This window comes from Thamnophis sirtalis, unplaced genomic scaffold (assembly GCF_051295495.1).
Source record: "Thamnophis sirtalis isolate CommonGarterSnake01/CBP01778 unplaced genomic scaffold, rThaSir2_p1.2 scaffold_10, whole genome shotgun sequence".
NCBI lineage: Eukaryota > Metazoa > Chordata > Lepidosauria > Squamata > Natricidae > Thamnophis > Thamnophis sirtalis.
The window spans coordinates 16808340-16830066 of record NW_028261390.1 but is presented as its reverse complement, the minus strand read 5'-3'; the positions used below and the strand labels follow the sequence as shown (position 1 = coordinate 16830066).

At 38.5% G+C, this 21727-nt stretch overlaps 1 protein-coding gene across 1 annotated transcript in view; it reads left to right on the top strand.

The window, feature by feature from the left end:
- The first annotated feature begins 914 nt into the window (after positions 1-914).
- UNC5C (unc-5 netrin receptor C) overlaps positions 915-21727 on the top strand; it is a 348175-nt gene continuing 327362 nt past the window's right edge. Inside the window, exon 1 of the mRNA XM_087724118.1 lies at positions 915-1629. Within this exon, the coding sequence (XP_087580244.1) occupies positions 1506-1629 (124 nt within the window). The 5' untranslated portion in view covers positions 915-1505. The remainder of the gene's footprint in view (positions 1630-21727) is intronic.

Sequence of the window (21727 nt, the reverse complement as noted above, 5' to 3'; positions counted from 1 at the left end):
TTGCATGGGGCAACTGACTTTCTGGTTTTTCTTTGAAGGCGTTTCACTCCTCATCCAAGAAGCTTCTGCAGCTCTGAGCTGACGAAGAAGAGTGGAAGAAGCTGAATGGGCGAGTAGCGAAACGTCTTCAAAGAAAAACCAGAAAGTCCAGTGGCCTCTTGAAAAAAGCACCTTTGGGACAAACCATGACCTGGCTGACTTGAAGAATCTCCATACAGTCAGTTACACAGAAATGAATGAATCCTATCCTACCTATCCTATGGGACTTAGATTAGCTTCACATCCATCTACTCCTTAGTTATTCATTTCATCCCGTTGCTTTTTTCCGGGGGCTCCCAAGTAGTCCGCCCAGCATTTTTTTACAGGTCCCCTGCGTGAGCAGAGGGAGGGAGTAGATGACCTCCAAGGTCCCTTCGAACCCTGTTACCGTTTTTCCTCCCGTTCCCACTTCCCGCCACAACCTACTTTCGCGGAAAAGCCGCCTTCGCGACCCTCCTTTTCAAAACACTGTTCTTAGGCTGGGTCTCGCTTCTTTTCTCCTCCCTCGGAAGGTAGCCGCGTTTAGGATGTGTCCCCCCACTCGGGGGGGGGGGGCATCGCCGCCCGCCTTACCTTCTAGCCCTTGAAGTGCGCAGGCGGCGCGAACAGGGAGGAGCCACTCTTCCCGTCCGAAAAAAAAATCCAGCTCCGGGCTTTTGTAGCGTTCCTGGGGAAGCCGAGCGCGCTTATTGCGAGGTGCCTCAGCCGGGGCTTCACTCCGCAGCTCGTGGCCAACATTCGGGAAGGAGGGGAGGAGGGACGAGGAGGAGGAGGAGGGAGGGTGGCGCGAAAGGCAAGAGGGGGAGTACGGCGCGGCGGCTCGCTCCGCTTTCACGCCGGCGTGGCCGCGCGAAGGGGAGTGTGCTTCTGTCGGGTCGCCGCGCCTCCAGAGGGAGTTGGGAAAAGGATGCTGCGGGGAGTCGGTGCGGCTCCCACTCCTACTCCGGGGGCTCGTCCTCCGGCGGCTCCTTCAGACTTCTTCTTAGCCAGGCTATGAAATGACCATTCGTGGCCGCCTCGGAGTCGCCGTCGCCTGGACGCCTTTCCCACCGCGCGCAATTCGGGCTAAGCAGCGCGTTACCCACCTTAGGTGGAGCCCCAGCTGCGTTTACCGGCCAAGCCAGGGCGGCTAAAGAAGCAGCAGCGGCAGCAGAAGAAGCAGCATAAGCGACGGTTCGGGCAGGGAACTCTGCTACGATTTCGTCTCCCAAGTGAGGCTTTGAGGTGCTTGTCCGCAAGCTGGGAGTCGGGCAGCGCAAACGGCGCGGCGCAGGCGGGCGTGCGAGGGTCCGCCGCGACTTCGCCCTCCCTCCCCGTCGGACAGTGGAGAGCGGGGCCCGGCGGGAGGACGAGAGCTGACGGAGGAAGCGCCGCTGCTGCGGCCGCCGCTAAGGAGGTGGAAGACGGCGGCAAGGAGCGCGAGCCGGACTCGGGCATCGAGTCTTTTCCTCCCCACCGAAGCAGCCATGGGCAAAGGGCTGGAAGCCGCCGCCGCCCGCTACGGACTGGGACTGGGATACTTACTGCAGATGGTGGTGTTGCCCGCCTTGGCGATCCTGAGTGCCAGCAGCCCCGGCTCGGCTGCGCAAGGTAAGCGGCTTCCCCCCCACTCTTCGCTGCTCCTGCACGGCCGCTTCTCCCACAGAGGTTGGACGGAGCGGACGCCTCTTTCCCCCCCTTCCCCGACAGCCGTGCAAACCTAGGCAAAAAACCAAACCAAAACCCCAACCCTCTCCGCTTCTCTCGCCTCCACGGGGTTCAGAGACGGACGCTCGGGGAGGCTGGAGCGGGAGAAAAAGCCCGAGAGCGCACGGAGAAGAAGCGGCTTCCAGCCACTTCGCCTTGCCCGTCTGCGCTTCGCGGTGGGAAGAAAGTCCCCGCCGAGTTTCAGCCGGGTTCAGCGGCCGCTCCGAAGCTTTTTCTTCCCGAAGAGACTTGGGGAATCGGCGCGCAGGGTGGGCGGGAAGGCGTTTTGCACCGCTCTCCTTGCAGCTAAATCCAAGCCGGGGGTGGCGGGGATTGAACTGCAGTTTTGCAGGCGCCGGAGAAGCCCGAAATGCTCCCCTTCTTGTCTCTCCGCTACTCCGGATTGCCAGGGTTGTGCGGGAATAGGAGGATTCCCTTGGAGAAAGCGGAGTGCCGCCGTCCGGCGTCAGCCTTCCTTCGGAGAGCAGAAACCTCTTGTTGCTGAGTCAGGTCAAAAGCAAAGGGGCTGGTTTAAGATTCGCACCGAGGCTAGTTTAGGACAAGCGGGCAGCTTCGGCTGGGTCCCTTCTAGCTTTCCTGAGTTGGCAGAAAGGTGGAGAAGAGATAACGAATAGTCGCCTCCCGCTTTGCAGACGGAGCTCCTGCACTGTTTCCTGCAGACAGAGCTCCTGCACTTCTCCATCTTTCAGCCGGCTCCTTTAGATTTTATTTTGGGCATTATTTAATCCGTCTGAATCGTTTCAACTATACATATCTACCTTCAGAATTGTTTTTTTTTAAGGTTGCCTCTTTTCACAGTGAAAATTAAACAGTCCCTCCTTATTTTCCTCTTCTGCTCTTCCCTAGTTGGATCACACCCATGTATATTCCCTTCCCACTCACTTTAGTGGCATGCTTGTACGTCAATAGATGCTCTTCCTTCTCCAAATGGTTGTTGCCTTGATAAGTGGCACGTTTAGTGTGGAGATGCTATTCAAGTGCAGATGGCCTTTCTTGCTTTCTGCTTGATCTCATGTTAGGGGGGTTGAATAAGGCTGGCCCTTTGACTATCCCTCTAGAAGTTGATTTTCACTGGGGAAGACTTCAGGGGCAAGGGAATACTAGCATATCAGGACTCATGCCAGAGAGGAGCCAGAGGTGACAGGTTTTGCCAATCATGAAGGAAAGAAAAAGAATTAGCCGAGTGGTGCTAATGGACCACAGTCTAAAAATCAAGAATGCCATGCCTACATACGCCTGTGGAAATAAACACATTGAACGCTAGTTTTCTGTCATGGTTACTGATCATATCAATGGGGCTTGTGTAGGAGAACTTCTCAACAGTGTTTTATATTCAGGAGTTGAATAAGATGCCATTTGGATTCCCCCCCCCCTTTCAGGCATTTCTAGAGAGATGCAGAAATAGGTTCTTCCTTGGCTTGCACTCATTGCTTTCAGATCTTTTGTCAAACACTTCTTCATACTAAGCTATGATAACACGGGGCTTATTCCTTATCGTTAATTTGTACTAAAGTACTGGAAAGTTAGAGAGGGCTCTTTCGGATGCCATTGCCCTCTGTCTAAGCATAGCATCGGCACCAGATTAATGTACCACTTGGTGTCTCTGTCTTATTGCCATAGAAATAACCTTTTACAAAGTTTCCTCCAGCTGTAATTCTTTACCCACTTTTTTTGGGAAATTAAACTTAAAAAGGGAACTTGCGACATGTATGGATTTCACTTATACCTATTCGTTATAATTGGTGGTTCATTTTTTTTTAAAAAAAGCTATACTTTTCAAATCCAATCAGTAACTTCTTTCAGAACACGAATCAAAACTCTGTTTCCACGAGAATTGCTACTACATTGGACCCTAGCAGAAAAGATGACAAGCCTTAGAATGTCTGCTTTTTGTGATTTTGGACTCGCTTTTGAAATATAGGGCAGGGGGAGGCTTTATTCGTGCATGGGGAACAGAGAAGAGTTCACCTAGTTCGAATCCAAAGTCTAGCAGTCTGATGAATTCCTTGTCTTCAGCTCACAATTTGAAAGTAAACAAAAGGGTTAATGGGAGAACAAAGCATGCTCACTTAAGACAGCCAAATGAGAAGAGAATCTGATTAGTAGTGGAAAGTGAGGAGATAGAGGAGAGGCAATATAAGTGGGACAATTACTTGGATGGCTAATGGTTCTTTGTATATTAGATATCTCAGGAGCTGTGGTGCCTGAAAGTTGATTATTGTTCTTCTGCATGCTCTGCTCATAGAAAATAGAGGTTTCTTGAGTCTGCTTCTTTCTGTACCTCCCACCTCTCAGAACTCACCTAAAATACAGTTTTCAAAAAAGAATGAAGGTTCTATACGGTAATCATTATCTGACTAACATTGTAGATTGAAACCAAACCAGAATTGTGTCTGTCTGTCTCTCTGCAGGGTCCTTTACTTTTTGTTTAATGATTTGATATATTCTGACTCCCAAAGTTACATGTAATAACACATTTCTAGATTATTTTTTGCTTTGTTTGCTACATTGCAGGGCATTTGGTTTGCAGGATTCCTCCTGCAGTTGCCACCTTGAACTATCTCGCCACATATCAGCAGCTGAATAATAGGGTTTGAAAAGAAATGCCATTCTTGTGTTGATCTATATACTGTGTACAGAAAAGATGAACATTTTCATGAGACTGAGTAACCCATTTTCATTGTTACCATGGGGAAGGAAAGAGAGAGCAGAAATACATATTTATTGCAACCATAGCTGAGAAACATTTGGAGGGGGGGGAGAGAGACTTGCGTGTGACAAAGTTGTTGGACATTTTCCAGCGCTTTTGTTCTCAGTTTAAGCAAAGTATAGAAGAAAGGCACAGCAAGCAAGAAGGAGTCTTAGTGTGCATGTGTTTCATTTTTGGAGATTCACAGCACCTGAAAATGTCTTTTCCTCACAATTTTAAATTGGCCTCTAGGGCAAACAATATAGATGGGGTTGATTTAGACTGTCCAACTATTTTAGTGTGGTCTCATAGTAGGGATGGTTTCAAAGAATTGTTGCATTTCTTGAGGGACTAGCAGGAGTTGAATGGAATGAACAAAATTCCCAACATAGGAATATCGCTTTAAAGCTACGAAGAAGTCATTGATGGTTTTATTTCTTGTTCTTTGACTCAGATGTGAGTAATGTAGCCTTCATGTGGGTATTTATAGCACTTGACGTTCTTTGTACATGAAGCTGAAATCCTAGTGATTCCTATATTAAGCATACCTGAAGAGATTCTGTGTATGCATATGCAAAAATAAACAAATAAAATGGTGGCCAGTTTGAAGTTCTAAAATTTAGAACTTCTAAAAGTTCTAAATTTGAAACTGAGACCTTGCCATTACAAATGCTGATAGTATGTTTCATGATCAATTAATATAATGATTACCATTATATCCTTGGTTGTCATGATATCATCTGAAATGTGATAAAAAGGTAGAAAACTTCCTATTACTACAGATGGATGTAACTATAGTAACTAAGTATGAAAGGTCTCCTGCTATTTTTACACAAGGAGGGGAATTCTTCTGCAACATTATATTACATGTTAATTTTTAATTGGTTTGTTTCTTTTTCAATTATACTTCCTAGTCTTGTGTTCAATTTTCATAACGGTGAACATGACCCCAAACAGCTTACCCATTTTCTGGTTTTAATACAATGTAATGAATGAGATGAGGATATCCCATGTTTGAAGGAATGATAATATGAAAACAGAATATGAAAACAGAATAATTAATGCAATTACAAAATTAATATATAGGTATGATATATTCATATACCCTACCAATACATTATTATGAATGTTGTAAAAGAAAGTGTAACAATCATTAAAACTCCTTCCAACAGTGGTGACATTTATTTCCTTTTTTTAGTTTTGTTTTGGTACTTACCTGTTTCAGAAGTCCAACATGTTTTAAAGCAGATATCAGTTAAGATAACTAGATTAAGTATTGAAACTATAAAATAAGTAAAACTTTGAGCTCAATGCACCTATTGTTTTTGCATGACTGAGATACAATGTAATTTATTACAATGAACATATTTTTTAATATATATATATTTACACATTACAATTGGGCATAGGTTTTCCCACTACCTGTTAGTGTACATCATGCGTGTTATACTTTGGAGATGACAACTCCAGAGAACTGATATCATATTGGCAAAACTTTTTAATGTGCCTTGAATATCTGTGCGGCTGCGTCTTCTGATTAGACCTTGTGCACTTTCCACCAATACATAAAACTTTTACACCAATCCTATCATGGTTTTATCGATTTATGCACCAAAGTATTTTCCTCCTTGATTCCATTGTCCTTTATACTTTTTATCCATGGATAAAGAATTACCAGCATTTTTGAACAGTTCCTTTGTTGTAGGGAATTCTGTCTAATATTTCAAACTGATGTTGCCTTCGCAGATTCCAATTAAATCTATGTTCTGAATGCAAACATCTTCTAAAATTCACCTTTTTTGTCTTAAAAAATCAAACACATACTCTGAAAAGATTATAAGTTTGTTTGCTTGTAATATTATCATTTTATATTTGTTGAGAACTTTTTCCTGTGTTCATTTCTTGAGGTAGGGCTGGATGCCTTGCCCATTTCTGGAGTCCCTTTAACTACAATTTGAAAATATATTCCTAATTCAGTAAATGTTGGAGATGTTTTTACACCTCTCCCTAGAGACATGTACTGCATTAATATGAACAGTTGTTATTCAGGGCAAAAGATAAGAGGAGAGTATATTTATAATTAGATAGGAAGAATAACTTCATTTTGTTTTATAGCTCTTTTAAAATATTGACTTGTACAGATTAAATGTACACATTTAATTTTATTCAGTTACTGCAATTTCTTATTCTATTTCTCAGAAACTATTACAGAATATAGAATAGTATTTTTCAGAAGGCTTAACTAACTAATGAGTTACACAAATAATGAAACCAAATTCAATCTTATGCTGTCACTATTTATCACAATTACACAGTTTTACATAGCATTACATCATAAAACCAGTATTGGTTGTTTCCAGTAACAAACATACACATACAAATATGATGCTAAATATGTAATTTAGCAAGATACTGAGGTTATTTTTTTAAAATGGGCCTAATTAATTTTTCCTTTTCATGGTAAGAGTATTCGTAGTACTTGTATTTGTAATTGAAATGGTTTAACTGTATTTATTCAAAAGCAGAACTTTATTTGCTGTCCATAAAGCTAGCTGCAATTATGTAGACTTTGGAAAATCCAGCTCATTTGGAGTTGTTTTGAACTTTTTGAAATTGCAATTACTAACATAATGTTGGAAAACTAGTAGCCCTCCAGGTGTTGAAGCATTCCAATTTTCATCCAGCATGGCGAATGGTGATGAACATTGGGATTTGAAACCAACCATATCTGGATTCAGTTATCAGTACGAGCAAATTGCCATTATCAGTACAAACAAGCTATTTTTCCCATTCAGACTCTTATTAGATCAGCAGGTACTTTGTAATTATAAAAGGATATTTGCTATATTTCTATCTCTGCATGCAACTCTTGTTTATCAGCACTTTTTAGGCTTTGGCGTTAGATTAGAGGAAGGGAGATACAATGATAATTCTTTTGTGAAATATAGTTCCAGGAACTGGAATCTCTACTTTTGAGGTTTTCACTTAACAATACATTTAAAAAATTGAATTAAAACCCTGTGATGATTATTGAGAGTAATCCCAGACCACCAAACTGTGTGGTAATTCATATTTGTACCAGAACAACTGTATTTTGTTAGCTCTGAAAATAAAAGGGGTCTAAAATACTGAGAGAGAATTTGCATTTTGCTAGTCTTCAAAATCCTTTTGTATGGAGAAAAATATTGTGCTAAATAATTATTTTTTGAAATGAAAACATTAACTTAGTAGTATTGTAATATGACCAGCATAGTGTGGATCAAAAATTTTCAAACAAACAAAAATATATATATAGAGTCAATAACTTTAGCCCTGTGCTAAAGGTAAAGGTTCCCCTTGCACATATGTGCTGGTCATTCCCGACTCTAGGAGGCGGTGCTCATCTCCATTTCAAAGCTGAAGAGCCAGTGCTGTTCAAAGACGTCTCTGTGGTTATGTGGGTGGCATGACTAAATGCTTAAGATGCACGGAACACTGTTGTCTTCCCACCAAAGGTGTTCCCTATTTTTCTACTTGCATTTTTACATGCTTTCAAACTGCTAGATTGGCAGAAGCTGCAACAAGAAATGGGAGCTCACTCCGTTATGCAGCACTAGGGATTCGAACTGCCAACCTTTCTGATTGACAAGTTCAGCATTTTAGCCACTGAGCCACTGCGTCCCTAGCTATGTACTACATAATTCTTATCTTCCTCTTTGTTTCAATTCATTCTAATATTCTAATGAAACCGAATCATCCTTCTTTCTCAAAATCAGTGGTGGGTTGCAGGTGGTACGCCCCGGTACGGGTATACCGGAGCATGCCCAGAGCACTGGGTACCATTCCGGTGTGGTGCCCCGGAGGGCCACCTGCCCGCCCACACTCCTTACCTGTCTTTAAAGTCTTTGATGCTTCCGTGCACTCACATGGCGCGTATAGCACCTGCGAAACGCTCTGCCGAGCAGCTGCAGCGTCGTGGAGGCTTGCGAAGGTGTCTCTGGATGGTAAGACGCATGCGTGGACTGCGCATCTGTGTGCACGTGCTGTGCCCATCCATGTATACAACCCCGGGCCCATTCCAACCGTCCCAGTTGGAATGGAATCTGGAACCCACCACTGCTCCAAATCTAGGTTATTCGTGCTAGCTGGTTCAGATATTGTTAACATTATCTTCTATAGCAAAAACCTCCTCAAATTTAACTTGACTACAGGGATATGTCCAGATAGTTTTCTTCAAAACATTATGGAAACGGTTTGACATTATTTGCTTCTGGGATTTCCCCCCCTCCTATTTCCCAGTTCAGTTTATAGCTTCAGGTCTCATTGTGATTTCTCACCCAAGTGCTAACTGATCTGACTCTTTCAGAATCTGACTCAGTATTAGTTATGGTTGACCAGGTACTGCATTTAGAATTTAAATGGTTACCAGGGTGAATTTGACATTTGAGGATAATATAAGGAACAATATAATCATAAGTAAGAACTGGATACAGAAGGCCAACACTGTCGACCAAAACATTGGTTCCAATTTTTTTTTTAATTTCTCTCGTTCAACAATTTATTTAGTTAGCAGGTGAGGTAGCAGTGATATTGAAAAAAATCACTAGTTAAGATTTTCCACCTGATGTTGTTTCCTTAGAATTTAATTCAGTATACGAATGGAAGATGATTGAGCACCACTGGGAGATTGTTTGTTTGTTTGTTTATCCTATTTGTATGCACCCCATGTCAATGAGTGATTCTGGGTGATGAGCATAATTAAAATAAAACCGCAACAGCACTTAGACTTATATACCGTTTCAGAGGGCTTTGTAGTCCTCTCTAAGTGGTTTACAGAGGCAGCATGTTGCCCCAACAATCTGGGTCCTCATTTTACTGACCTCAGAAGGATGGAAGGCTGAGTTGACCTTGAGCCGGTCAAAATTGAACTCCTGGCATTGGAATGCAATACTGCGTTCTAACCACTGTGCCACCATGGCTCTTTGTATAAATAAACTGAAATCAATAACAAACATTATAAAGTTAAAAACAGAAGAAACAACAAAACAAATCACTATCACAATCCAGAAGTTGTACATGCCTTTTGCTTACTTTATCATCCAAGAGGATAAAAGAACTCTACTTCAACTTCTTCTGTGAAACAATTTCTAAATCAATTATCTTCTATTTAAAATGTGAAATGGTAGGAGTAAAGGGTAGAAAATATTTATACTTAGAATTAATATAATCTAGGCAGTGTCTTATTTTGATAGATTAATATAAATCACTAATTCTCTAGGAAACAATTGAGCTCTTCTTCCATGCTATGCCATAATACATTATGAAATGTATTGCTGCTTTTGGATATAGTACTATTCTCCCTATATGGGAAACAATTAGATTGTCAGGTACAATACACAATATTGACCATCTATATCACTGCTGTCAAACTTCATCATGTCACATGACATATTGGGATGTACTGCGATGTTTTTTGCCTTTGTAGAGCCAGGGTGGGCCTGGCCTGTGTGTGACAAATCCGGCCCAGGGGCCGCCAGTTTGACAGTATATTCTAGTACATTCTAGTCTGTGAAATGTTAAAATTGGAAATGGATGGGGGGATTTTGTTCTAGTCATTCCTTAGTTTTTTGTACATATGTTAAATTCAAAAAACAAAACCCACCCCAAAGAGCTTATGATTAGATTCAAGTGATCATTTTAAAAAGAAAGAATAAAAGAAGCCATATGTGCAGATATTTACCTCAGCCCACTGTATTAGCAACAGCAGCAGTTTGAAAATGCTTGGTGTGGAAAAAATATAATATGTGAATATGCTAATCTTCAGGGATACACTTTTTAATTAAGCACCTAAATGCATTCTGTTGTAAAAAAAAAAGTGAGAGGAGAGAGGTTGCATGGAGAAAAAAACAATTATTTTGATGCATCAATGGACTAGCTCTATTTGATATATGAGATGTAGCTTTTTGTAAAAAGAAGCGCTGAATAGGGTTTGCAGCACGTCTTTTAAAAATTACGATCTGTTCATGAACGTTTGAGAAACCCAGCTTAACCACTAGGAGCCTATATGCTGTTCTTACTTTCAGCTTACACCACTAACCATAGTGCTTTCCTTAGAGGCTCCTTGTACAGTACAATGCACGTTTCAATGGCATGAAAAGTATAGCCAGCATATAAAGTAAAATTCTGATAGGTGTTAGAAAGTTTATTGGGAGCATAATGTAGGTAAATGTATCTATTTACTGTAGGTTTCTTTTTTAAATGACGTAGAATACAAATCCTTTTTCTTCCTTTAGCAGTTTGTATACAGATAGTCCTTGACTTATAATCATCCATTTAGTAACTGTTCAAAGTTACCGATCCTCACACTTACAAATATCACATTATCCCCTCCGTCACATGATCAGAATCCAGGTATTTGGCAACTGGTCTATAATTACGATGACTGTATGGTAGCATCCAGGAGTCATGTGATTGTTATTTGCGACCTTCCCAGGTAGCAAGCAAAATCAATGGGGAATGCCGGATTTGCTTAATAACTTCATGATTCACTTAACAACTGTAGTTATCCACTTAATAACTATGGAAAAAAGGGCTTAGGTTAGGTGTGACTCACTTTACATCCATTGCTTAGCAGTGGAAATTTTGGACTTTTTTGTGGTACTAAGTTAAAGTCTACCTTTAAGTCCCCTAATGGCCTTACATTAGGGCTGCTACATTGGGGGGGGGGGTGGCTGATAGGATAGAGATGATTCTTACCCCTAGGTTGCCCGTTATCTTGGTTTTTAATTTTAACTTTTTATTCTATTCATCCTATCTAATACTTAAATCTAAATATAACTTCATTTGTATTCATGCAAACAAGAGAAATCATGATAGGACCATGTCTTTAAAAGTGGTAAACTTTGATTTAATCATTTTAACTGTTGAACATACATTTTATAAATTGACCTTTAGTTCTTGCAAGAACAAGACTTAGTAAGTGAACTGGGTACATTTTCCTGAAAAAGATATTTTTTCCCCTTTTGTCAGGAATGCAGTTATTAGCCACCCAGTGGAAATGTTCAAGTTTTGCAGGCAGCAGTCTTAGAACAGAGAAAGTAACATTTGTTATGCCTATCATTTTCATTACTGCTTTTTTCCCCCTTCATCACATAATACGATGAAATTATATGAACTTCTAAAGGCCAAGCTTGCAATTAACTGCAAAAAATAAAAAAGAAATGCTTCTAACAAAAGTTAGTTCAGAACTAACTGTTTTCAAGACCTTAAAAAGAAAAGTAATAAACTGATTTATTACAAGTGTTCCATACAATCATAGTCTTAAATCCAGACTTCTTAAGCATGTTTAATTATAATACTTTGAATAGGCAGTCTTATCAAAATAATATTAAGTCTTTGTGGTACAGACTTCATTCAAACATTAACACTCTATTTACTTTATTCAAATTAATCTACAAAGTTTTGTAATTAATGTGGTGAAAACATGGGTGAGAAAATTAAAAAGAAATCCAGAACCAAAAATAAGCAGGAAGATGTAGCAGGGTGTGATTTTGAATCCATAGAATTAATAAAGTCAAAAAATATAAAATGTCATCCAAAAACATTTTATTTGTTAATGCTAAAAAGAGAACAAGCTATTTACAACATTAAAAATATTCTTGATATAAAATGCATTTCCCCTCCAAATGCAGTTGCTTATAGCATTGGTAATTAGGACTACAATAGTAAAGGTTTTTCACCTAACAAAAATGCCTCTTTTTGTGTTATTATTTGCATTGAGAATAAGCGTTGCAGTTAAGCGTTTACTATTATGACTGATTTTATTGCATGCAGCTGATGTTTGCTGTGTAATATATAACCAGAATGGGTAGAACAGAATATGGAGTAACCAGATCATTCACTTTGAAAAAGCAGTATGTCAAGTAAGTATGCATGCTATCACCTTATCTATTTAAAGTATAAACAGAACAAAGCGAAAGTGAAGTTAATGGGAGAAAGATCAGCAATGTGAAATAAGCTAATAATACCACCAGGATGGTGAACAGAAGACTTTAAGGAATCTCTTTTTAAAAGTGAAATAGAAGGTTGTGCATAAGCTAATGGTCAACATTAAAAACAGTAATCCAATACAAATAAATGGAGAAGTTGTGGAAGTAACAATAGACTTTATTTTTTTAGGATCCAAAATTCACAGGGATGTTGACTGCAGCTGTGAAATAAAGAGGTGTCCACTTGGAAGAGAAACAAAGACAAAATACCAAAGGGCAAAGATATCACACAGAGAACAAAGTATTATCAAGGCTATGGTTTTTCTATCTGTAACACATGGTTATGGAAGCTGGTCCATCAGGAAGTATAAATGAACAAAAATAGATATCTTTGAATTGTGCTGAAAAAAACCTGTTGAAAATATCATGAATTTCAAGATGAATAAATCATTCACTGAATGCTAAATGAAGTAAAGCCAGACTGCTCAGTGGAAACACTATTAATAACCTTAATGATTAAATATTTTAAAGACATAACAAAAAAAGCAAGAATAACCTGCTGCTTGGAAAAATAGAACACAATATAAACAGAGGCCATTAGAAGATAGCTAGATATGCAAGCATGTGAGAAGAGGAACTTGGATAAGCTTTTACTGACTAACAATAGCACTTAGACTTATATACTGCTTCACAATGCTGTACAGCCCTCTCTGAGTGGTTTACAAAGTTAGCACATTGCCCCCAACAATCTGGGATCCACATTTTACTGACCTTGGAAGGCTGAGTCTGGTGAGATTCGAACTGCCAAATTGCAGACAGCCGGCAGTCAGCAGAAGTAGCCTGCAGTACTGCAGTCTAACCACTGCGCCACCTCGGCTCTTCAACAATCCTGGCAAACTGATACCCATTGGACCGTAAAAAGTCAGAAGGAATTGGAAAACAATAATCATAAAATATATTAGCTATACAGAAAATCAAACTAAGTTAAATTGAACTTAATTACCATAAGTGTACTTAGAATCGTGGGTGTATTTTTACCTTGGGAAGGTGGAGATTCAAGACACATTGTAAAATATCTACAGCATTTATCTATCCTGGATTTTAGCATAAATATGAATATTAGCACTTTATTTAGGAATTTATCATGGAATGGATACAAGCAAGTTAGACACAGTCTATGTTTCTATAGCCAATAAGTACTATTGCTGAATGTGTTGCCAGCAGTGTTTTGTTATTTGCGAGGAATTTTTAGGCATCACAATCAAAAAAGCATCCCCATTGTTTATTTTAGCTTCATGGTTTATTGGGTTGTATGGATAAGCCATAAAGTAATTCCATTAATCAAGATAAAATACAGTACTTTACTTGTAATGTATATTTTATGGTAGTGGAATGAATATTTGTTATTTTTGTTATTTTCATGGGGAGAAATCCAGCTGTGATCCCTAAGTTTTTAAACACAAGTTATATGAAAATATGTGATAAACAGTCAGTCCTTTGGAGAATAGTAGTAGCTTTATGTATAAGCATGCATACATATACATTTGATGTACAAGTGACTTATAACAATATCAATATGCTGTATGAAGTTTATTGAAGATAAACTTTTTAATATATCAGCTTGATATGCTTTCAGCACAGATGTCTAGGACAACAAAGTAATTAAAACCTAGGTACAAAGAAATATTTATTCATAAATAACGGTCTAATAAATTCAGCTGTTAAAACATTTGCATCTGGAACAATAAACTATTCTAATCACACCAGATCATTTATCCTGGTTTTGGATCTTCAAATACTACCTTCAGCATGATACCTTTGCTCCCTAGCATTAATTTGTATCTTCTACTTTTACCGGCATTATTTGTGTAAAATATAACCTTACATTTCTTCGACTTCTTACACGAAATAATAATATCACAGATTTCCCGGTACAGTAATAGGAGAAAACATTTATACTTCATGTTATTTTATTATTTTATTTATGGTATACATGGAAATAAAAAAAAAATACATTGCAAAGTATGAGGTTCCTGTCTATCAAAGGGAGCTACACTTGGTGAATTCCAGGATGTGAGCCTTCTTTGCTGTGGGGCCCACCTTCTGAAATCTTCTTATGACATCAGCTCCATACATCTTAACCAGGGATGGCTTCCTGCCGGCATTACCGCCCATTCAGCGCCCAAAAAAGTTGATCACTTCGCTTTGCTCATGTGCACACCAAATGCACCCTCTGCATGCCAAATGCGTGCTCTGTGCGCATATGCATTTGCACCTAAAAAGATCTGCGCATGCATACATTAGAAAAGGGGAAAAATAATTTTTTGCAATGAAGATTGTTCTGCGCATGCGCAGAACCAAAAATCAAGATGCCGCGATGGCGACAACCCACCTCTAATCTGAACATTCCCTCAAAAGTCACTAAAAACCTGGCTGTGCCTTCAGGCCTAGGAATTCCAGGGAACTGGAGTGATATTTTGATGGCTCCTTTACTGTGGCTAGTATCATTATTTCCTGGTTTTGTATTTTGATAATGAATAATGAACATTTTAATAATGAATGTTTTATATACTTCTTGGCTTTTTAAAATTAAGTGTTGTATGCCACCCAAAATAACTTTTTTGTGAGATGGGCGGCCATATAAATTTGATGAACAAACAAATAAATAAGAACATTGATTATTCAGGTTATAGTGTTTATTTCAAGAAAAAAATTTGTAGGCCGGAAAAAAAAATCAAATTAACAAGACACTAGAATTGCTGCATTTTAGAAACCATTTCAATTAAATCGCTACTCTTTTATTCTTTGGAGTACCATATTGGGGTTGCAAAACTCCAGATAGCAGCCTGACTATCTAGGAGTCAGTCTGAGTTGTAAAGATTGCTTTTACCTCAAGGGTTTATATGCTGTTATTGTGTTGTGTTTGCAGCTATTCACAGAGACAGCCAGCCATAATACACCACTCCAGGTTTAGATGCTTAATTAAGGTGCTCATGACGTAGCTTTGACACCTTAACAATGCTGGTGGAACTTAACCTTGCACCGAATTGATGTATGCTCTGAATGATTATGAAGATCTAGTCATATAAATTGCTTTTTTCTCTCTCTCACACACACATACAAACACACACACAGACAAAGTTTCACTGCGCACCTGAGCCACCAATGTGGTTGATTTAATATAAAAATTGTTGGGCTAAATTATTCTTAGAGGATCCTTAGAAAATAATTTTTTATACCTTATGCTCACTTAGCAAATGTGATGCTGGAGAATTCAGTAAGGTTTGCCTGGTAGCAGCTGATTACTGTTTTCAGTCAGTTTTCATAAAGCAAAGCAGGTTTATTGCTGAGAGGTTGAAATGTTAAGCTATGTGGATTATCTGCAAATCCTGTGAGAACAGACCAAATTTGGATTTACCTTGCTTTCTCTCCTGGGTGTAGGCTCTAATGGTCTGGAAGAAGAGGGAAAAAACCTAACTGCATATGTCGCAGTTAAGGAAATGTTTATCTCATTCTTTTGTACTCTCCAAGTGGGAATTGAATTTATTTTGGTAAAGTTGTTTGTTTTTGTAGAGAATATTCTATTTTGCATACAAAAAATAGGGTATATCAAACATATTTTAAAATAATTTCTTCAAGGGCTGTGTTTTTATTCCTGAAATGGTCCAAGACAGTTAACTAGCATTAAAATATGCAGATCAGTTAAATGTGATGACTGACTTTTCTTAAAATGGATATATTTTAAAAAATTGCTTTGAAATTGCACTCTGCATATGGTGGATCTACACTGCGATCCTTTACATGTTTATCAAATATGAGTCAAGTTAATTCTATATTATATAAAAAATTCTCTTTTACATTCATCACCCAGTGTCCATCGAAATTGGGTGGTCACTAAATTTAAATAAATACTATACATATCAGGTAATTCTGATATGACTGGTGACAGGCGCAAGGAATCAGGACCTAAGGTTGGATCATAGAAGATTTATTCTATATTAGTCTTTTATATAGTCAACTAATGGTCAGCACTAAATTGGTGCTAGATAAGGGTTAATGGAATTCAAAGTGGGCTGGACTTGGATCTCTTGTGGGAACCAAGGAATCTAAACTGATAACTTGTTTAACTCTGCCCCCTCGCTCTGCCTGCTTTTCTCCTACACCAATTTCAACATTGACGGGGTATTAGCACCAATACTTTTGCATTAGCAATTCAATATATAATGCTTTGTCCCTTCCCTTTATTCAGGAATATTATTGAAAATGTCTTTATTTTATTAGAACAAAATAAAACTTTGAAGGAAATACCAGAGAACCAAAAATTTCTGAACGTTTTATTAGTATTCATTTTATCTAACTATATAGATAATTTTTTCTTAAGTCTCTGGGTAAAGAAAATCTTAAAAATTGCATATATAAGGAGTCACAATGAAAAACTGACTTCAAATGACTGAGCAATGCAAGATAACTTTTTTATCTGGTATATCTCAGAAATAGACTAAACCCATTTATAAGACTAAAGGAATTTATCTTAATTGCCAAACTTTTATATAAAAGTAATTTTAAATATTTTAAATCTAAAAATATAAAGTAATAGAACACATTTTGATCTTCTTAGACCACTGCTTTTCAATCACAAAGGGAATTTTATGGTTGATATCTGAATAACACTACTTCCTTGACTTGAAATTATGTGAAGTCCCTTGGCCTTTTGCCTTTTATAAATTTACTAAACCCCTGGCCCCAAATGCAGTGAGGATTTTGAGAATTGTAAGGTTGAACTGAGGTTAATGAGTTGGTGCTAGAGATAACAGCATATTCCAGAGACTTCAAGTTTGTTTTGCATTCAGTGACAGTCATTAAATCAAAGGAAGGATTTTTTTAAAACACACACACACACACACACACACACACACACACACACACACACACTTGGGAAAGGGGTGTTTTTTAAAAAAAAAAATAGAAATGGCATATTTCTCCTAATAACCACTCACTGAATATAACCCCATTGACATTAGAAGAAGTCCATTAGCTAAGCCTAGCTTAAACAGCAGCTGATGCTATGTCAGCTAAATGTATATTGGAATTTTACACATAATGCACAAATGGAATATATATGCAATGCTATAAAGGAAATCAAATATATTCTCATTGAAAGAATAAATTCTCTTTCTAATCAATCAGACTAATCAAAAGTATAAAGTGTAAGCTAGTAGCAAATATCTGTAGTGAAAGAGAATCAAAGTAAATCTAAAGTTTTTGTTCAACAAATTGAAATTTGTAACACATATTTCCAAATGCCTAAAGTCACAATGATACCTGACAAAAACCTTGTGATTTTCAGTTGTAGTGAAGTGTTTGTAAATTCTGTAAAGAATGTGGCTGGATAAAACTAAGAATTGCTATCAGCAATTGTAAGTATGTATAGTTAGTTTTTATTACAATTCTGGATTTACTAGAGTTATATTGCATTGCAATTTCTGAATTCTGAATTAATGAACATGATCTGTGGAAGTCATTTTGCAAGCAAAAGTTGGCTAACAGCAATGGTAGACATAGCATCAAAAGGAAAAGCACTGCTGAGTGGATTGAGTTACTTAACAGATCAATATTCTTCTGGGCAGTTGAAGATGAAAGTCAGGGTGTGGTAGATACCTTGATAGGGATTTGCTAGAAAACAAAATATGACAACATGGTAGGGCATGAAAATTTTAAAGAGAACATGTTTCTCACATGCCCGTATTTTATTATTTAATTTTGTAGAGCATGTACTTAGTCTAATCTAATTACGCCTAAAATGCTTAGCTCAAGCCTAGTTGCCTTCTTCTCTCAGGCTTTCTTAGCCAGCATGCCTATTGCTAAAAATTCTACGAAGCAAATAAAGAAAAAAAAACTTTTTAAAAGCCACTAGCAGATTTTTAAAAAGACAATAAATAGCAATAGACTTAGTACATACTGTTTCACAGTACTATTACAGCCCTCTCTAAGCTGTTTACAGAGTCAGCATGTTGCCCCCAACAATCTGGGTCCTCATTTTACCCCCCTTGGAAGGATGGAAGGCTGAGTCAACCTTGAGCCTGGTGAAATTCGATCTGCCAAATTGTAGGCAGCCGGCAGCCAGCAGAAATAGCCTGCAATACTGCATTCTAACCACCACGCCAACATGGCTCTGTATGACACCACATCTCTAGGAAAAGAAGGTGCATGAGAAAGACATTCTAATTCCACCTTGATTCTGTTTGAGGGGCGGGGGGAGTCAAAGGAAATTCTGCAATTCTTGGAAGATTCCGTTGCCGTACTCTATGAGACAAAAGTGGAATTACCTGACTTGGCCTGTCTCAAGGGGCTTAGAAGTGTGGTACATTTGGAAAATGCACTTGAGAAATTAAAGGTATCTCATATAAGATTTTTAAAAAGTTATAAATTGATATAAAAATAGGAAAATATTACAATTTCAAGAAGATACGTAGCAATCAGATGAACAGATTAAATCACAGTAGCAAAGGTGCAAAGTTGGAAGACTTGAAGGCCAAACATGGGGACAGATAATTCTGGAGAAAATCTGTGTGGTTATTAAGAATCTCTGCTGACCTTTGGCTGATAATCGGTCAAAAGAGATGCATACCTTTCCCACCCTCCCCAAGTACAAGTACTTCAGGTTATGAGAAATTGAAATTTTTCATACCTCATGCCATATATATTTACCTCTGTTCAACCTTGCATAATGTTTAGTGTTCTTGATATGCTTAATGTTCAGCCTGTTGAAACAGATATTCAGTAATAAGACACTAGGCTTGTTGACTGGAATTTTGGGGTTCGGAGGGGTTTGGAAGAACCTCTAGCTAAGATTCTGTGTAGTTCGGAGAACCCCCAAATCCCACTCCTGACTGGCCCCGCCCTCCCCTCCCCAGGAGTCCCCAGAAGGCCCATTTTGAATGCAGGTAAGTGCAGGGTGTGCGTGGAAGCTCGGAGAGGTCAAAAAACGGGCCTACTGGAAGTTTGGGAAGGCCAGAGACGGCCCTCCAGAGCCTGGAGTAGCCATTTTTGCCCTCCTGGAGGCTTGAGGAAAGCCTCCAGAGCCCAGGGAGGGCAAAAAGTCTCCCCACCATCATGGTGCAGAATGCTGACTAAGCCCACCATGGCCACGCCCACCTAGCATTCCGGTGGAGAACCTTGCGAAGCACCACATGACAAAGTGAGCTTCTGTTCTTGCTCAAGCTCTAACAGTTCAGAAGCCTACAAATGCAAGTAGATAAATAAGTGCCACTTCAGTGGGAAGGTAACAATGTTCCGTGTAGTCTATTCTTGGCGTATAGTCATGCCGGCCACATTTCCAGGGAAGCATCCTTGGACAAAGCTGTCTCCCTTGGTTAATAAACGGACAAGAGGATAACCCCCTTGAGTTGGACACGACTGGGCAGGAGAAACATTTACCTTTTTTAGACGGAGCACTAGATAATAGTACTTCGAATATAATTGAAATGTAGAAATGTTAAAAGTTTGCACAGCATTGCTTTTCATCTGGAAAACCAGACAGCCAACCATGAGCTCTGAAACGAGAGATCACAGGCTTTGATTGGGATTCCATTCTGTTTTATGATATTGTTTCAAAGTGTCTTTTGAAAACAGTTATTATACTGTTATTCTAATGGCCCTGTGGAGGAAGGGATTTGTTTCCTAAGCTAATGGGCAATCTTGGGTAGAAATTGAACAATAATTAATGTCTGTTCTGTCACATTTGTAACTGCTATGAAATATTATCATGACCTCCTGCTTGCACCCTCTTCTATTACTAGTCCATTAGCAAAATCCTGCACAATGTAACAAATGTAACAAGTATAAAGCTTTCCTGGTATGGCTGGAGAAAACCTAACATTTTTAAAGTCATATCTATGCAGTAGTTGTTTTTTTTAAAAAATTAACTTGCTTATATACAGACAAAGACAGATTTGAAGTGGCTTCATTTCCCTCCAAGCCTTTGCAGAGAATTCTTGGAAAGATAATAGATTACTAATGACACAAACATGTTATAAAGCTAGGAATCATGGGACTATTTGTGTTTATAAAGTTATGAAGTTCAGTTCAGGCCAAAAAAATGACTTCTTTCTTCTTCTATTTCCTTTTTTTTAACTGATACAGAAGGTGTAACAATAGCTGAAGTGCTGTTAAAGCATTTACAGCTATCTAGAATTTAGATGATTCTAAATTCTAGAACTTAGAATTTAGAAAGATTCTAACCCTGTCTCAGATAATCTCTTTTAATTACAAATTATTCATTTGTTGATCAAATAATGTATTGTCAGTCCATGAAAATAATAGAAATGAATAATAGTTTGATGTACTCTGTTGAGTTTGTTGAAATCATGCATTGGAATGATTATCGTAAAGTACAAAATTGCTGATAACAACAGCAATCATTTGAGTCCTTGGATAGCTAACAGATCTTGCAACCTCAGTGGCTTAGTGGATGGACATACGGTATGATGATATATCTAAATTCCTTTGTGACACTATTCCTTTTCTGTTGTCTGTTCACATTGTATGCAAGTTTATCTATTATATTAATTTTCGGACATATGTTGGTATACTAATTTAAATGATATACTGAAGTTAAAGGATTATAGGTCATTTATACATATAGCATCAACACTATTCAACCTTGTCTTCTTAAAATATTGTATATGGGTAGGTAGTTTCCATTCTCCATAACCTGCAAACTTTTTAAGAATTTAACATTCAATTCAGGACAATATTTACTTGGCAGGTGAAAAGATAAAATACAGATAATTCTCAAATTATGACCACAATTGGAACCAGAATTTCCATTGTTAAGTGAGTCACACCTCATTTTATGACCTTATTTCCCATGGTGGTTAAGTGAATCACATGATCATTAAGTGAATCTAGCTTTTGTCATTGATTTTGCTTATGAGGAGCTGGTTGGAAACTGTTGTAAATAACATGCTGAGTACCAGGTGCCCAAATTTTGATCACATCACTGTGGGAATGCTGTATTGATCATAAGTGTGAAGATTGGTTGTAAGTCATTTTGCTGTTGTAACTTGTGCTGAATTTATGTTTTACCGACAAAGAAAATAAAGGGAGACTAGTATAGATCTATTTCAAGCTATTTAGCTCTCTCAGCTAGCCATACCCTTTTGGGATTTGAACCCGGGCTACATACATATTAGGTAGATATATTAAACCTCTAAGCCATGGGCTCTCCTCACTTTAGACGGGTCTCACCAGAAAAAATACTTAATTTCTCTCCTGGTATAGCCGACAAAACAAGGAGAGCTTATGGCTTAGAGGTTAATACATC